This window comes from Lithobates pipiens, unplaced genomic scaffold (genome assembly GCF_037356315.1).
Source record: "Lithobates pipiens isolate NorthernLeopardFrog02 unplaced genomic scaffold, aLitPip1_a1.2 Scaffold_28, whole genome shotgun sequence".
NCBI lineage: Eukaryota > Metazoa > Chordata > Amphibia > Anura > Ranidae > Lithobates > Lithobates pipiens.
In genome coordinates, this window is record NW_027507789.1 from 65,073,866 (window position 1) to 65,092,548 (window position 18,683).

General features: G+C 46.0%; 1 protein-coding gene across 1 annotated transcript in view; it reads left to right on the forward strand.

The window, feature by feature from the left end:
• Positions 1 to 18,683, forward strand: part of NUP85 (nucleoporin 85) — a 118,900-nt gene that overhangs the window by 10,664 nt on the left and 89,553 nt on the right. Inside the window, exon 4 of the mRNA XM_077459336.1 lies at positions 9,134 to 9,204. Within this exon, the coding sequence (XP_077315462.1) occupies positions 9,134 to 9,204 (71 nt within the window). The remainder of the gene's footprint in view (positions 1 to 9,133; positions 9,205 to 18,683) is intronic.

Sequence of the window (18,683 nt, forward strand, 5' to 3'; positions counted from 1 at the left end):
TGGCCAGCTTAAAGAGGGATTCCACCAAAAAAAAAAAATATTAAAAGCCAGCAGCTATAAATACTACAGCTGCTGACTTTTAATAAATGGACACTCACCTGTCCCGGGTTCCAGCGATGCCGAGGCCGATCGATCGCTCGGCTCTCGGCTGCTGCAGTCACCATTCTAGGTGAGGGAATCAGGAAGTGAAGCGAATCGGCTTCACTTCCTGGTTCCCTACTGCGCATGCGCGAGCCGCGCCGCGCAATAGGAATTCTCCGCGCTGTCACTGGGACCCGTGTGTGTCCCAGCAGAAAGCGCGGCAGGGCAGGAAATGGCGTAGACTCCCACGGGAGTCTATGCCCGGAAGTGGGTGAAAATACCTGTCTTTGACAGGTATCTCCACCCCCCCCCTCCCCCCTGAAAGGTGTCAATTGTGACACCGGAGGGGGGGAGGGATCCGATCAGCGGAGGTTCCACTTTAGGGTGGAATCACGCTTTAAGTGTCAAATCCTAATGCAAGCAAAGTGAAATGTTTTCCAGAATTTTTATGATAAACCTATGTAAATTGGGCTGTTGTGTTCAAATGCTTTTGGCACAAACCTCACTTGATCTTATCTTAATGTAAAACTAACCGTTTATGGAAACTGATTACTAATCCTGTGTGGGCCACTGTATCATCAAATAAGGGAGAGGGTGGCTATTCTAAATTAAAGGACAATCTGACTTTTAGGGGATTGGTTTACCCCCCACCCCCAGTTTATCTTTTTTTTTTTTTTTTTTTTTTTTTTACATAAAAATTGTACTTATGAAATATGTTCATCACAGGACTATTGAGTTATATTTTGGGGTGTACAGTTGTGCTCATAAGTTTACATACCCTGACAGAATTTATCATTTCTTGGCCATTTTTCAGAGTATATGAATAACACAAAAATTCTCTTTCACTCGTGGTTAGTGTTTACCTGAAGCTATTTATTATCAATCGGCTGTGTTTTACCCACGATTGCCCGAGAACACTGCAGGACCGTGGATCTGTGTGTGTAAACACACAGATCCACGTCCTGTCAGTGGAGAGGAGACTGATGGTGTGTTCCCAGTACAGAGGAACACAGATCTGTCTCCCCCCCACAGTTAAAATCACTCCCATAGGGAACATATTAACCCCTGCAGCGCCCCCTGGTGTTAACCCCTTCCCTGCCAGTCACATTTACACAGTAATCAGTGCAATTTTATAGCACTGATCGCTGTGTAAATGTGAATTGTATCAAAAGTGTCCGATATGTCCGTCACAATGTCGCATTCACGAAAAAAAAACGCAGATCGCCGCCATTACTAGTAAAAAAAAAAAAAAAGACAAATATATCCCCTATTTTGTAGACGCTATAACTTTTGCAAAAAAACAATCTATATACGTTTATTTTGATTAATTATTATTTTTATTTTTTTCAAAAAATATATGTAGAAGACTACATATCGGCCTAAACTGAGGGAACAATTTTATTTTAATTTTTTTTAAATGGGATATTTATTATAGCAAAAAGTATAAAATATTGAGTGTTTTTTTTTTTTTTTTTTGTTTATAGCGCAAAAAATAAAAACCACAGAGGTGATCAAATGCCACCAAAGAAAGCTCTATTTGTGGGAAAAAATGACGTCAATTTTGTTTGGGTGCAACGTCGCACGACCACGTAATTGCCAGTTAAAGCGACGCTGTGCCCAATCGCAAAAAGTGCTCTGGTAAGGAAGGGAGTAAAATCGTCTGAGGCTGAAGTGCTTAAATCATAATGACAACAGAAACTAGCCAAATGACCCTGATCAAAAGTTTACATACCCCAGTTCTTAATACAGTGTTTTGCCCCCTTTTAACATCAATGACAGCTTGAAGTCTTTTGTGGCATTTTTGGATGAGGCTCTTTATTGTCTCATATGGTAAAGCTGCCCATTTTTCTTGACAAAAAGCCTCCAGTTCCTGTAGGTTCTTGGGCTGTCTTGCATGAACTGCACGTTTTGAGATCTCCCCAGAGTGGCTCAATGATATTGAGGTCAGGAGTCTGAGATGGCCACTCCAGAACCTTCAATTTATTTTGCTGTAGCCAATGACAGGTCTAATTGGTCTTGTGTTTTGGATCATTGTCATGTTGGAATGTCCAAGTACGTCCCATGCGAAGATTCCTGGCCGATGAATGCAAATGTTCCTCCAGTATTTCTTGATAACATACTGCATTCATCTTGCCATACATTTTGACCAAGTTTCCTGTGCCTTTTTGTAGCTCACACATCCCCAAAACATCAGCGATCCACCTCCGTGTTTCACACTTGGAATAGTGTACCTTTCATCATGGGCCTTGTTGACTCCTCTCCACATGAAGCGTTTATGGTTGTGGCCAAAAAGCTAAATTTTGGTCTCATCACTCCAAATGACTTTGTGCCAGAAGGTTTGAGGCTTGTCTCTTTGCTGTTTGGTATATTGTAAGCGGAATACATACTTTGTGGCATTTGCATAGTAATGGCTTTATTCTGGTGACTTGACCATGCAGCGCATCTTTTTTCGAGTGCCTCCTTGTGCATCTTGAAACGGCCACACCACATGTTTTCAGAGAGTCGTGTATTTCACCTGAAGTTTTGTGGGTTTTTCTTTGCATCCCAAACAATTTTCCTGGCAGTTGTGACTGAAGATTTAGTTGGTCTACCTGACCGTAGTTTGGTTTCAACAGAACCCCTCATATTCCACTTCTTGATTAGAGTTTGAACACTGCTGATTGGCATTCTCAATTCCTTGGATATCTTTTTACAGTATCTCACAAAGGTGAGTACACCCCTCGCATTTTTGTAAATATTTTATTATATCTTTTCATGTGACAACACTGAAGAAATTGCACTTTGCTACAATGTAAAGTGTAAAGTAGTGAGTATACAGCTTGTATAACCGTGTAAACTTGCTGTCCCCTCAAAATACCTCAACACACAGCCATTAATGTCTAAACTGCTGGCAACAAAAGTGAGTACACTCCTAAGTGAAAATGCCAAAACTGGGCCCAAAGTGTCAATATTTTGTGTGGTCACCATTATTTTTCAGCACTGCCTTAACCCTCTTGGGCATGGAGTTCACCAGAGCTTCACAGGTTGTCACTGGAGTCCTCTTCCACTCCTCCATGATGATATCATGGAGCTGGTGGATGTTAGAGACCTTGCGCTCCTCCACCTTCCATTTGAAGATGCCCCACAGATGCTTAATAGGGTATAGGTCTGGAGACATGCTTGGCCAGTCCTTTACCCTCAGCTTCTTTAGCAAGGCAGTGGTTTTCTTGGAGGTGTGTTTGGGGTCGTTATCATGTTTGAATACTGCCCTGCGGCCCAGTTTCCAAAGGGAGATGATCATGCTCTGCTTCAGTATGTCACAGTACATGTTGGCATTCATGGTTCCCTCAATGAACTGTAGCTCCCTAGTGGCGGCAGCACTCATGTAGCCCCAAACCATGACACTCCCACCACCATGCTTGACTGTAGGCAAGACACACTTGTCTTTGTACTCCTCACCTGGTTGCCGCCGCACACGCTTGACACCATCTCTGAACCAAATAAATTTATCTTGGTCTCATCAGACCACAGGACATGGTTCCAGTAATCCATGTCCTTAGTCTGCTTGTCTTCGGTAGACTGTTTGCAGGCTTTCTTCTGCACCATCTTTAGAAGAGGCTTCCTTCTGGGACAACGGCCATGCAGACCAATTTAATGCAGTGTGCAGTGAATGGTCTGAGCACTGGCAGGCTGACCCCCCACCCTTTCAACCTCTGCAGCAATGATGGCAACATTCATACATCTATTTCCCAAAGACAACCTCTGGATATGACGCTGAGCACATGCACTCAATTTCTTTGGTCGACCATGGCGAGGCCTGTTCTGCGTGGAACCTGTCCTGTTAAACCGCTGTATGGTCTTGGCCACCGTGCTGCATCTCGGTTTCAGAGTCTTGGCAATTTTTTTATAGTCCAGGCCATCTATATGTAGAGCAGCAATTCTTTTTTTTTTTTTTCAGATCGTCAGAGAGTTCTTTGTCATGAGTTGCCATGTTGAACTTCCACCAGTGATCAGTATGTGAGAGTGATAACACCACAACAATTTAACACACCTACTCCCCATTCACACCTGAGACCTTGTAACACTAAAGAGTCACATGACACCGGTAGTGGCTGTGTTGAGTTATTTTGAGGGGACAGCAAATTTACATCATTATGCGAGCGTTTCACTCACTACTACATTGTAGCAAAGTGTCATATCTTCAGTGTTGTCACATGAGAAAGATATAATAAAATATTTACAAAAATGTATGGGGTGTACTAACTTTTGTGAGATACTGTATATCCCTTTCCTGTTTTTATACAGTTCAATTACCTTTTCCCGCAGATCCTTTGACAATTCTTTAGCTTTCCCCATAACTCAGAATCCAGAAACGTCAGTGCAGCACTTGATGAAAGATGCAAGGGTCTGTCAGTCTAGGCCAGGGGTGTCCAAACTTTTTTCAAAGAGGGCCAGATTTGATGAAGTGAACATGGATGAGGGTTGCCCATTTTTCCTGACATTCTTTGAACCATTAAAATTCGTTCTGAGTGTGTCCGTCCGAGCACTAATACACTGCCCAACAAGAATTATGTTGCCTTTGTCTCGCTCGTTCCCGACACAGACAAATGCTCTGCTCTTTAGACCCCATTCACACCTGAGCGTTTTGTAGCTTGAAGCCTGAAGCTACAAAACGCTAGAGGGGAAAAAATCTATTATTCTCAATGGAGATGGTTCACATCTCCACTCCCATGTCGCCTGAAGCTCAAAGAAGTTCCAGACCCTTTTTTGTCGCTCGAATTGAGCAGATTTGGTCGTTTTTCTTCTTTTAACATTGGTGACCTTTTGCCCTGCACAAAATCGCACTAAAAAACGCAGCAAAATCGCGGTAAATTCTTTCCCTGCATTTTTGTGGGTAGGGAAGCCCATTGAAATGCATGGGCTGCCCTATACGCAGCATGCAACCACCCAGATCCCTTGCCCCTCCAACAAGCCCTTGGTTCACCAACAAGAATTATCTTGCCTTTGTCGCATGCATACATACACGCATGCAGACAAATGCACATGCATACACATAGAGACACATGCATATACTTACATACAGACACATGCACGCACATGCATACATACACGCATGCAGACAAATGCACATGCATACACATAGAGACACATGCATATACTTACATACAGACACATGCACGCACATGCATACAGACACATGCACGCACATGCATACAGACACACAGACATATGAACACACACGCATGCATGCATGCATGCATGCATGCATACAGACATACATACATACAGACATGCATACACAGACACATGCATACATATACATGCATACACATGCGCGCACACACACATGCGCACACATACACAGACATGCACACATACATGCATACAGACAGACATACATGCGCACACACACACACACACACACACACACACACACACACACACACACACACACACACACACACACACACACACACACATACAGATATGCACATACATACATACAGACACACATATGCGCACACATATGCGCACACATACACATGCACACATACACATGCACACATACACATGCACACATACACATGCACACATACACATGCACACATACACATGCACACATACACATGCACACATACACATGCACACATACATATACACACATACATACATACAGACGCACATGCACACACGCATACAGACACATAAAGCCTTTTTAAAACGAATCTAGCTTGTATCACAGTACCTTTCCAGCTTCCTCATTCAGCCGGGTACTGCATTGTAGGGGGAAGCAGAGAGCACAGCACAGTCCCCTGCACTTTACTTTCACTTTTGAAGCTGACGGAGCTTCACACAGTGCCGGGATTGGGCTCATCTGACAGCCCTGATCCCACAGCACACCAGGCAGGGACCTTGGACATACCTGCTCTAGACACTCGTTAACCACTCACACACACACACACACACACACACAGATCACAGGTGAGGATGGTTACCTTTTTAATAGTCATTCAAAGTCCTTTGTGTCAACCTGTGTGCATGTTATCAGGCCCAAATCAGCAGGTATGTAAACTTTTGATCAGGGTCATTTGGGTAGTTTCTGTTAAAATTACAATTTAACCACTTGGGACCCGCACTATAGCCGAATGACGGCTACAGCACGGATCTCCTTTTCCGGGACTACGTCTATTGACGTAGTCCCGTGCACGAGCGGCCTGCGCGCCCCCTGAGGGGCGCGCGCGGCACGCTCTGTGATCGGCGAGTCTGAGACTCGCCTGATCACCGATCAGAGCAAGGGGTCGATCCCGACCCCTTATCACGTGATCAGCTGTCAGCCAATGACAGCTGATCATGCGATATAACGGAGTCGGTAATCGGCTATTATTCCTCCTCGCGCTGATAGCGCGAGGAGAAAAAAGAAAGCCGATCACCGGCGAACCCTGCCAGTGCCCACCTGCCCCCTGCCAGTGCCCACCTGCCCCCTCATCAATAAAGGTGATACAAAAATAAGTGCCCCTCGTCAGTGCCCATAGTGCCACCCAGCAGTGCCCACAATCTGCCTCAACAAAGGTGCTGCACCCCAGTGCCACATATCCCTGCCCATCAGTGCCCATCAGTCCCATCTATCAGTGGTACCTATCAGTGCCCCTTAGTGCCACCCATCCGTGCCACCCATCCGTGCCACCCATCCGTGCCACCCATCCGTGCCACCCATCCGTGCCACCCATCCGTGCCACCCATCCGTGCCATCTTATCTGTGCCTATTAGTGCCGCCTTAACTATGCCTATCAGTGCCCACCTGTGCAGCCTATCAGTGCCCACCAATGCAGCCTATCAGTGCTGCCTCATCAGCGCACTTCAATGAAGGAGAAAAATGACCTGTTTGCAAAATTTTATAACAAACTATTAAACATGTTTTTTTATTTTTTTGCATCTTTTTTTGTTTGTTTAGCAAAAAATAAAACTCCGAGCTGTAACTAAATACCACCAAAAGAAAGCTCTATTTGTGGGAAAAAAATGATAAAAATTTCATTTGGGTACGGTGTTGTATGCCCGCGCAATTGTCATTCAAAGTGCATCAGCGCTGAAAGCTGAAAATTGGTCTGGGACTGAGGGGGGTTTAAGTGCCCAGTAAGCAAGTGGTTAAAAAGAGTAAACACAGTTGATTGATAATAAATGGCTCCAGCCAAACGCTAACCATGAGTGAAAGAAATGTTTTTGTGTTATCATTCATATTCTCTGAAAAATGACCAAGAAATCATAAATTCTGCCAGGGCATGTAAACTTATGAGCACAACTGTGTATATTGGGAACTGTGAAAATTTTACATTGGCAAAAAGTACAGAAGGAAAAAAATATATATGTTCTTATTATATATATATATTTTTTTCCTCTATTGATCTAGGAACTAAAAATACAAATGCACACAGCCACATATGCTTCTAAATCAGTGCCCTGTTTTGTCTTCAATTATGTATCATACACAGTTACAGGGCACCCAGAAAGTATTCACAGTACTTTGCTATTCCCACATTTTGTTATGTTACAGCCTTAATCCAAAATGGATTAAATTAATTATTTTTCTCAAAATACTACAAACAATACCCCATAATGACAATGTGAAAGAAGTTTATTTGAAATCTTTGAAAATTTATTAAACAAAAAACAACACATGTACATAAGTATTTACAGCCTTTGCTCAATACTTTGAAGCACCTTTGGCATCTTTGAATATGATGCTACAAGCTTGGCACACCTATATTTGGGCAGTTCCTGCCATTCTTCTTTGCAGGAATTCTCATGCTCCATGAGGTTGGGTGGCGAGTGTCGGTGCACAGCAGGGATGGAATTGGGTAGGTAATGAGCAGTGCTTATTTTCCTCCAGACATAATGCTTGCCATTCAGGCCAAAGAGTTCAATCTTTGTTTCATCGGTCCAGAAAATTTTGTTTCTCGTGGTCTGAGAGTCCTTCAGGTGCCTATTGGCAAACTCCAGGCGGACTGTCATGTGCCTTTTTACTGAGGAGTGGCTTACGTCTGGCCACTCTACCATACAGGCCTGGTTGGTGGAGTGCTGCAGAGATCATTGTTCTCCTCTCTCCTCCACAGTGAAACGCTGGTGCTCTGTCAGAGTGACCATCGGGTTCTTGGTCACCTTCCTGACTAAGGCCCTTCTCCCTTGATTGCTCAGTTTGGCCGGGCGCCCCGCTCTAGGAAGAGTCCTTGTGGTTCCAAACTTCTTCCATTTATGGATGATGGAGGCCACTGTGCTCATTGGGACCTGCTGCAGAAATGTTTCTGTACCCTTCCCCATATCTGTTCCTCAATACAATCCTGCGTCTGGGGTCTACAGACAATTCCTTGGAATTCATGGCTTGGTTTGTGCTCTGACATGCTCTGTTAACTGTGGGACCTTACTGTATATAGACAGGTGTGTGCCTTTCGAAATCATGTCCAATTAACTGAATTTACCACAGGTGGGCTACAAGTTGTAGAAACATCTCAAGGATGATCAGTGGAAACAGGATGCACCTGAGCTCAATTCTGAGTGTCATGGCAAAGATTGTGAATACTTTGTTCATGTGATCTATTTATTTAGTTATTTATTTTTTAATACGTTTTTGCAAAGATATCCAAATCTTTCAAAAATATTGTAGAATTTTAAAGGAAAATAATGAATTGAAACTATTTTAGAATAAGGCTGTAACATAACAAAATGTGGAAAAAGTGAAGCGATGTGAATACTTTCTGAATGCACTGTATAAGGTAGGGATGCTACACAGCCTAAGTACAAAAAAGCTCTGGAACTGAACTGTCAGCAGGGAATAGCTTCCTTACTTCCTTTCTTTTAAGTAGGAAAACCTGAAGTGTCTGCAGGACTGCCAGAAAAGTAGGCACTCCTGATCAAAGTTTGGGTGGAAGTACAGTTATACAGCTTGATCAAAAACTACAATAAGATGTAAACCAAGGAAGTTGGGTAATGGGTGACAATATAGTGAGCCATTTCTTAAACATTGACATTTCAAATGACCTTTTCTGTCTTGATTCATCTTTTATGATTTGTTTTTTCACAGGTTAGTGCAAGTCAGTAAAAATTATCGCTCAGTTCTGCGTGCCTGCATGCTTGAAATGCTCACATTGAGGGGTAAGTAATTGTTTACAGTATGTAATTTGATGAGCCGTTGGTTCTCTGAATGACGATTCCGAATTGTATAAAATTATTTTCTTTTCTGTTTTGGGGTGCCGTTAATAATGAAATCTGGGTTGATTAAAATATATTTTGCCCGTATATTTAGCAATCTGCTTTTTTTATTTAGCTTTCAAATATTTCCTAGTCTGTGAAAAAAAAAAAAAAATTTATTTCTCGTCCATTCAATGGAAAGTTTTTACCTTTGGGTTATACTGCTGCCTACAGAAATTGAACAAAAAGTTAATTTCAGAATCTTTAATAATGAGGGTTGAGGAAAAAGAACTCCCTTTGTGTGTCTATGCTGCGTTTTTTATTTATGTCAGAATGGAACTCTCTTATCCAGGTTTTCTCTGGATTTAATGAGATTAGAGGCTAATTCACACAGAATAGACAACTACTAGAGAGGGAAACCACAGCTGTCTGTTCTGGCTGTGTGTGGTGCACGATTCAGTGCATTGTACAGCCCCCCCCCCCCCCCTTTTCTTTCTTTATTTTTATTTTTTTGTAGTTGGAAATTTTTTTACATGTGATCCTGTATGGTGTTCTGCGATAAAATGCAGCATGTCTGTATTTTATCTGGGCTCTGAGCTGTGTTGCAGTGTGAATGGGACACTTGTGATTTTAGAATGCAGAACAATACCGGTTACCACACATATTGTAAACTCAAACTAATTTTATCATACGGAGGGAAGTTAATGTTTGACACACAACAGAAATTTTAACATTTAAAGGATACTGCAATATAGCCATTTACCAATATATGAAGAGTCCTTTAACAAATTAGCCAATGGAATAAAGGCAATGGAAGCTAAACACATTAAATTAGAACGTTGGTCAGAAAATGAGAAAAGTCCTGCTAGATCACATCACGCTGGTCTCTCTTGCAGGTATAGCTATGTAAAACAATAAAAATAAGTGCCTATACTGTTTAAATTCCAGTGGTACACTGTCTTGTACTGCTCTGCACATGCTCAGTTGCTCTATTTTTTTGTATTGTGCCTAAAATCAGAGCCACTAGAGTCAAATCCAATGACAGCCTCAAGATTTATGGTGCTGATGCCGCGTACACACGAGCGGATTGTATGACGTACACATTTCAGCGGACAATCCGCTCGTGTGTGGGCTTCAGCGGACTTTTTCAGCGTGCAGTCCGGCGTACTAAGAATTTCGTTTTTTTTCCGAAATTCTGTCCGTCGTACTCGCATTTCGGCGGACAATCCGGCCGCGTGTATGCCAGTCCGCTGTACTTTTGAAATGAGCGGACTTTTCCCGCCCGGAGAAAAGTCCGCTCATTTCGAGCGGCTCTCCAGGTAGGCGGGGCCCGCGAAGGAGACGTCGCTGGCCCCGCCGCCTGGTATGGACTTAAAGGGGAACCCCAACGCTGAAAAAAATCGGCGTGGGGGTTCCCCCCAAGTCCACAACAGACCCTTGTCCGAGCACGCTACCCGGCCGGCCAGGAAAGGGGGGCGAGCGAGCGCCCCCCCCTCCTTAGCCGTACCAGGCCGCGTGCCCTCAACATGGGGGGGTGCCGCGCGGCCCCCCCACCCCAAAGCACCTTGTCCCCATGTTGATGAGGACAAGGGCCTCTTCCCGACAACCCTGGCTGTTGGTTGTCGGGGTCTGCGGGCGGGGGGCTTATCGGAATCCGGGAGCCCCCTTTAATAAGGGGGCCCCCGGATACCGGCCCCCCACCCTATGTGAATGAGTATGGGGTACAATGTACCCCTACCCATTCACCTGTAAAAAAAAAAAAGTACAAAAAAAAAAAACACAACACACGAGATAAAATACTTTATTGCACAGCTCCCGGGGTCTTCCGTCTTCGGGGGTCTTCTCGCCGGACTCCTCCGCTATCTTCTTGTAGCTCTTTTGCTAGCGGAGGAGTCCGGCTTTCTTCCTCGCCGCCGGCCTCTTCTCCCGACTTCGGGGGTCTTGTCCCCCCTCTTCGGTTCTTCTGCCGGGCCACCGCGCCTTCTTATAGCTCTTTTACAGGCGGTGGCCCGGTCTTCTGTCGCCGCCGCCGCCTTCCGCTCTTCTTCTTCTTCTTATATAGCTAGCAAAAGAGCTACAAGAAGATAGCGGAGGAGTCCGGCGAGAAGACCCCCGAAGACGGAAGACCCCCGGAGCTGTGCAATAAAGTATTTTATCTCGTGTGTTGTGTTTTTTTTTTTGTACTTTTTTTTTTTTTTTTTTACAGGTGAATGGGTAGGGGTACATTGTACCCCATACTCATTCACATAGGGTGGGGGGGCCGGTATCCGGGGGCCCCCTTATTAAAGGGGGCTCCCGGATTCCGATAAGCCCCCCGCCCGCAGACCCCGACAACCAACGGCCAGGGTTGTCGGGAAGAGGCCCTTGTCCTCATCAACATGGGGACAAGGTGCTTTGGGGTGGGGGGGCCGCGCGGCCCCCCCCTTCCCCAAGGCACCCCCCCATGTTGAGGGCACGCGGCCTGGTACGGCTCAGGAGGGGGGGGGGGCGCTCGCTCGCTCGCCCCCCTTTCCTGGCCGGCCGGGTAGCGTGCTCGGACAAGGGTTTGCTGTGGACTTGGGGGGGACCCCCACGCTGATTTTTTTTGGGGTTCCCCTTTAAGTCCATACCAGGCGGCGGGGCCAGCGACGTCTCCTTCGCGGGCCCCGCCTACCTGGAGACGCGCTCGAAATGAGCGGACTTTCCTCCGCGTGTGTGGGCGAGTCCGTTCATTTCAAAAGTAGGGTGGATAATACGGCGGACTTAGTACGCCGTATTAGTCTGCTCAAAAAGTGCTGTGTGTGGACAAGTAGCCCGTTCGGAAAGTCCGACGGACAGTTTGGCGTACTTTCCGCCGGACAGTCTGGCGTACTTTCCGCCAGACTAAGTACGTCATACAATCCGCTCGTGTGTACGCGGCATGAGGGGCTCTGGGCCTTAGCAAAATGGCAGTCTCCAGCAAGAAGAGGTGTAATCCTGGGGGCAGTGTACAGCACACATTCATTTTGGTAGCATAATTATTAACCCTTTCCCGCCGAGCGTATGCAGATGTGCGTACTCGGCTTCCGGGGGTTATACCGGGATGATGCCCGCACCTGCAGTGATCCGACGCCTCCGGCTGCTGCGGAGGAACTGTAACGAAGCCGTAATCGGCTTCGTTCCAGTCTCCTCATCGTAAACACGGAAGCGACGTCATGACGTCACTTCCCGTTTACTCGGCTGCCAATGGCGCCGTTTTAAAAAAAATATCCGGTATTCAGAATCGCCGTTTTCGGCGATCTGAATACATTGAAGTGTGAAGGAGGGGTGGGGGGACTTTTAGACCCCCGATCCCTCCATAAAGAGGACCTGTCACCACCTATTACTGTCACAAGGGATGTTTACATTCCTTGTGACAGCAATAAAAGTGATCAATTTTTTTTTTTTTTTTTTATAAAACAATTTAGTCATTTTAAAATAAATAAAAAAATTTTTTTAAAGCGCCCGCCGTCCCCGCGAGCTCGCGAAGCAAAGAAAACGCATACGGAAGTCGCTCCCGCGTATGTAAACGGTGTTCAAATCACACATGTGAGGTATCGCCGCGATCGTCAGAGCGAGAGCAATAATTCTAGCACTAGACCTCCTCTGTAACGCTAACCTGGTAACCGTAAACATTTTTTAAAGCGTCGCCTATTGAGATTTTTAGGTACCATACTTTGTCGTCAAGCTACAAGTGCGCGCAATTATAAAGTGTGACATGTTTGGTATCTATTTACTCGGCGTAACATTATCTTTCACATTACGCAAAAAAATTGGGCTAATTTTACTGTTTTGTTTTTTTATTATTCATGAAAGTGTCCCTTTTCCCAAAAAGTTGCGTTTAAAACACCACTGCACAAATACCGTGTGACATAAAATATTGCAACAATCGCCGTTTTATTCTCTAGAGTCTCTGCTAAAAAAATATATATAATGTTTGGGGGTTCCAAGTAATTTTCTAGCAAAAAATATGGATTTTAACTTGTAAACACCAAATTCCAAAAATAGGCTTAGTCATGAAAGGGTTAAAGTGAAATGGATGCTTCTTGCTAAATAAAAAAATTATATTTTATGACATTTTAAAGAGGAACTGCAGTTTGCTCACGTAAATTGTATTAAAACATCTTTGCCATTCTGAAGCTTCCCTCCAACCAATTTGCATATTATTTTATATACCGTATATACTCGAGTATAGGCCGACCCGAGTATAAGCCGAGGCCCCCAATTTACCCCCAAAAAAACTGGCAAACTTATTGACTCGTGTATAAGCCGAGGGTGAGACATGCCTGTCCATCCCTGTGTGTGTGTCCGTCCATCCCTGTGTGTCCGTCCATCCCTGTGTGTCCGTCCATCCCTGTGTGTCCGTCCATCCCTGTGTGTCCGTCCATCCATCCCTGTGTGTGTGTGTGTCCATCCATCCATCCATCCCTGTGTGTGTGTGTCTCCATCCATCCATCCATCCCTGTGTGTGTGTGTCTCCATCCATCCATCCATCCATCCCTGTGTGTGTGTGTCTCCATCCATCCATCCATCCCTGTGTGTGTGTGTCTCCATCCATCCATCCATCCCTGTGTGTGTGTGTATCCATCCATCCATCCATCCCTGTGTGTGTGTGTGTGTCTCCATCCATCCATCCATCCGTGTGTGTGTGTGTGTGTGTGTGTGTGTGTGTGTCCAGCCTACCTTTGTCCCGAGCCTTTGTCCCGAGCCTCCGTCCCGTGTCGTGCCTTGCCTTCGTCCCGTCCCGTCCCGTCCCGTCCTGTCCCGTGCCGTGCGTTGCCTTGCCTCCGTCCCGTGCCCTCTTCGTCGGCGGCCATTGTAAAATTCAAAAGCCGCGCCTCCTCCTTCGCCTGTGATAGGCGGAACACTGAATTTCCCAGCAGCCTGTGTTCCGCCTATCACGGACGTCGTATCATCCTCGTCCGTAGTACGAGGATGAGCGGATGCCCGTGATAGGCGGAACACAGGCTGCTGGGAAATTCAGTGTTCCGCCTATCACAGGCGAAGGCGGAGCCGGAGGCGCGGCTTTTGAATCAGAATGGCCGCTGTCTGTCTGCTCGACACGCTGATCGAGCGGGCAGACAGCGATGACTCGAGTATAAGCCGAGGGGGGCACTTTCAGCCTCAAAAAAGAGGCTGAAAATCTCGGCTTATACTCGAGTATATACGGTATATTGTGATTCTATACTTGCCAAATATCCTGCAGAAATCTCCCTCCCACTGAGACTGGCTGCATCAGTTTTAACTGTGGGCAGCTGAAGCTGCTGCCTGTTTACTGCCTGGATTTACACAGATACACAGAGGCACACCTCCAGATCTGCAGCTTCCATTGGCCCTCTTATGACTCGTGCCTCCCTCCTTTCCTGGCAAACTCACCAAAGTGAGAGAGGAGAGCTGTACATGATGTCATAAGCCTTTTTAACGTACAAGAAAGAGGAAATGGGCTGTATAAGGTATTTACTGGCAGGAAAAAAAAAATGTTTTACTATCCAAAGTTAAAACAACAAGGGCAGAAGATTTAATAGATGGAAAGATGAAAAAAATGACTGAAGTTCCACTTTAAAGCAGTTGTATACCCCGCTTTCACATTTTTACCTACAGGTAAGCCTATATTAAGGCTTACCTGCAGGTAAAATTAATATTTCCTGAACCTGTATGTTTAGGAGATATTCACTTTGCATGCTGACATCAGCGGCACATGTGCTCTGAAGGTCCAGCAGATGCTGCCATAAAATCTGAGCTCCTTGCTGGACAGAGGACTCCCTCCACATGTGTCACTGGCCACTCACAGTGCCGGAGCCGCACACCCAGACAAAAACGCAGAGGGAACATGTCGGCTCTCTCAGCGGTGACCGGGAGACGATGCCAGAACTTTGTTCTAAGGCAAGTACTTTATAATGAGTTGGTATTCTCATTATGCCTTTGCCTTACAGGTGTGTGTGATGTGTGTTGTTTTTTTTTTTTTTTTTTTTTTTTTTTTTTTTTTGCGTGCATACTTTTAATATACTTTTAAATGTTTTAAGCATTTTTGGGAAGTGCAGGTCTAAGAGGAGGACATGGGTTTGAGTGGGGGAAACATTCCACCAAACACAAAAACATGCCCAAGGCCTCATTCGTGTGGACTCCTCCAGCAGCAGGTGCCCGTTTTACAGCTGCCAATATAAGTGAATGGCTATGTGTGGGCGTATGCTTGTAAATGCAAATAGCTTCTGCATCTGTGTTTTTCTGTATGGTGTATTTCCCCAAATGTGCCAATTTAGCGTTTGGCTGGGTAGATGAGAAACTGCCACAGATCCTAATACTTTTAATTTCCAGGGGAGATATATTGGCAACTTCTTTATGTTGTGGAGGAAGACGGGGTATTCTCATGAATAAATTAAGAAGAGGGTAAGGGTTAACCTTTTGTAAAAATTAGGCTTATTGACCATCCAATGTATCAAAACACTTTCTACAGAAGACTTTCTCTGGAATAGAGGGGGTTAATTTCAGTGGTGGTGATTTATATACAAAAACTTCTGGTGCTTTGGATACTTTGACTGAGGACATCTCCTTTTGGCTTGAAGCATTACTTGTTCATCAAAAAAATAATTTTTATTTATCATTCTATTACATTTTGTAGTCTTTGTACAGGTAGGCATTTATTCTTGTCTAGATGCTGATGTTATAACCAATCCTTCTAATACTTGTGTAACATTTATAAAGTATATAAGTGCTTTTGTGCACTTCCTTTTCTAGAAGAGTTTATGTATTTTTTGTTATTGCAATGTTTGAGTATGTATGATTACAGCTGAGTGCCTGTTCCCAGCAGAATATGGTGCATTTCCTGCATCGTGTTCAAAATGCATTGCAGTTGCAATCTGTAGCGGTTGTCAGTGTTGACACTCCCAATGCAGGTCACAGACGCAGTGTGCAGATTACATGGTACAGGAGTTGCAGTGCATTTTTGCATATCCAATACATTTTTTAAATCTGAATCTGTGTGCAGGACTACTTGTTATATCTTCCTGTTCTTTTTTAGAGACTGTTGGCCGGTCAATTCTTGAATCAAGGCCTTTGAACAGGGAGTCTCCCATGTAGTCTCCCTGTTCTTTCCCATGTGACTTTGTGGGCTTTGAATCTGTTTCTCTCTCTGCACTTCAGAAATTGCTATGTGAACCTAATTTGAGATATTTTTCTCTCATCAACAAGATGGTATTACTTGCATGTTTTACCTCTTTGAGGCAAGTGTCAGAGTTTCCGGCCTTATCCTGCTAAGGAACCTTTTTTGGTATTGCATACGGACAAGCAGGTGTTGAGGCTTCTTCCTGCATAAGGTAGTTTCTGCCTTTTACCTCAACCAGGACCTTGTTCTTCCATCGTACTCTCTGGCTTTAGTTCAACAAAAAGAAGTTTCCCTCCATTGTATAGATGTAGTTCAGCCCATGAGTCTCTCCCAGCCACTGCCTCTTTCTGGAAGAATGATTCAGTTTTTGTAATCCCAGATTAACCCTGTAAGAAAGCTCTGGCTTGACATCCCACCATCTAGGTGGCTCAGACAGGCCATCATCCAGGCTTATGGTCTCTAGTATTGGGTTCGAGAAAAGTACATGCTGCAAGATCTGTGAATGCCTCTTGGGGGTTAACCACTTAAGGACCACCGCATGGCAATGTACGTCAACAGAATGGCATGTACAGGCACAAGCACGTACATGCTTGCCTTCCAGCGGGTGGGGGGTCCGATTGGACCCCCCCTCCCGCTGGATGCGGCAGTCTGTTTCGCTTCAGGAGCGATCCGGGATGAGGGGATGGCCGTTGGTTTCTGGCCATCCCCTCTCGATCGCTCCTGGCGAATGAGAAGCTTCCCCCGCTGTGTATAGTAAACACAGGCAGGGAGGAAGTGATGTCATTCTCCTCGGGGTGGTCTTTTTGACCGGACTGCGAGGAGAAGAGAGAAAGTAAGTGTGCACCAACACTACACTGACATGTAGGCACACATAGGCACACAAACCCCCCCTCCCAGTCACAGTGTCACTGATTGCAATGATCATTTATTTTCTGATCACTGCATTTAGTGTCAGTTGTAAAAGTAAAAACTGTCAGGGCGGGGGGCGTGGCCTGGCTGGCGATGGAGTAGGACGCGTGTGAGCTGAGCTCCGTACCATCTAACATCCTACAAGCCTATCCTTGAAGCCCGCAGATCTCCTTGTGTTCTCCAGCTATACCAGTCGGTGTCCGGATAGTGTGCAAGCATGTCCTCATCGAAGAGAAGTGCTGCGGCGGCTGCGGCACTAGATAAATTCCGACGACAAGACCGGGACCACGAGGACCAACATGGCGGCCCGACCGCCCAGCCTGTGGAGCCTGCCGCGGCGGAGACGGCGAGAGTGCTGGACGCGATCTCCTCCTGCCAATCTGTCCTGACGTGCAAGATCGAGGAGGTTAAAGTGGACATCTCCCTGGTCCGACAGGATCTCTCCAAATTGCGCGACAGGGTCACAGAAACGGAGACCAGAATTAGCCAAGCTGAGGATGTACTATTCCCGCTGCAGAATGCGCAGGAGGATATCCAGAGAAGATTGCAGGCACTGGCCCAGAAGCAAGACGACCTGGAGAATAGGGCCCGCCGGTCCAATTTGAGGTTCGTGGGTCTACCGGAGGGCTCGGAGGGGACTGACCCGGCTACATTCTTGGAGAACCTTCTTATTAAAGCCTACGGCAGGGAGGCCTTTTCTTCCTCGTTTGTGGTGGAGCGGGCGCACAGGATGCCGGCGCGTCCGCCGCCTGAAGGTGCCCCTCCGCGTACCTTTATAGCCAAGTTGCTGAATTACCGGGACAGGGACGCTATCCTGAGACTTACCCGAGAAAGAGGAAACATTCCCTTTCAGAATGGCCATATATCCGTTTTCCCGGACTTCTCGGCAGAGGTACAGCGGCAGAGATCGCGCTTTGTGGATATTAAACGCCGCCTCCGAGCCCATCACATTAAATACTCCATGCTTTTTCCAGCCAGACTCCGGGTTGCGGGAGAGGACCGAGCACATTTTTTTGAGGACCCGGCGGCGGCGGTGGCCTGGTTGGATCAACAGGATGCGGCCCGTAACCGGCCGCCGCGAAATTGATCGCCCCCCGGCCCTGTCCAACCATCGTTTGTCCGCACCCGGCCTCCTTGGCCACTAGGAGCTGTTGTTTAGGCGGATTTGCGGACCGAGCCCTGCCGAAGCGGCTGCATCGTTGATCTTTTGGACACCTGAGCTTACCTAAGACTACTTTGCTCCTTCTGTGGATTTCGGGCACGTCCATGCCATCCCTTTCTCCGAAGGCTTCTTTACTCTGCAGCGGACGTGCAACGGCCAGCCATCGTTATACTGCGGTGACCGTACTCCTTTTCCTGATGCCCGTTACCCAGTGAGGACTCCGTTGTAACGGTACTCCCCTACCCCGATATCGGCCTTGGTTCCCCCTTCCAT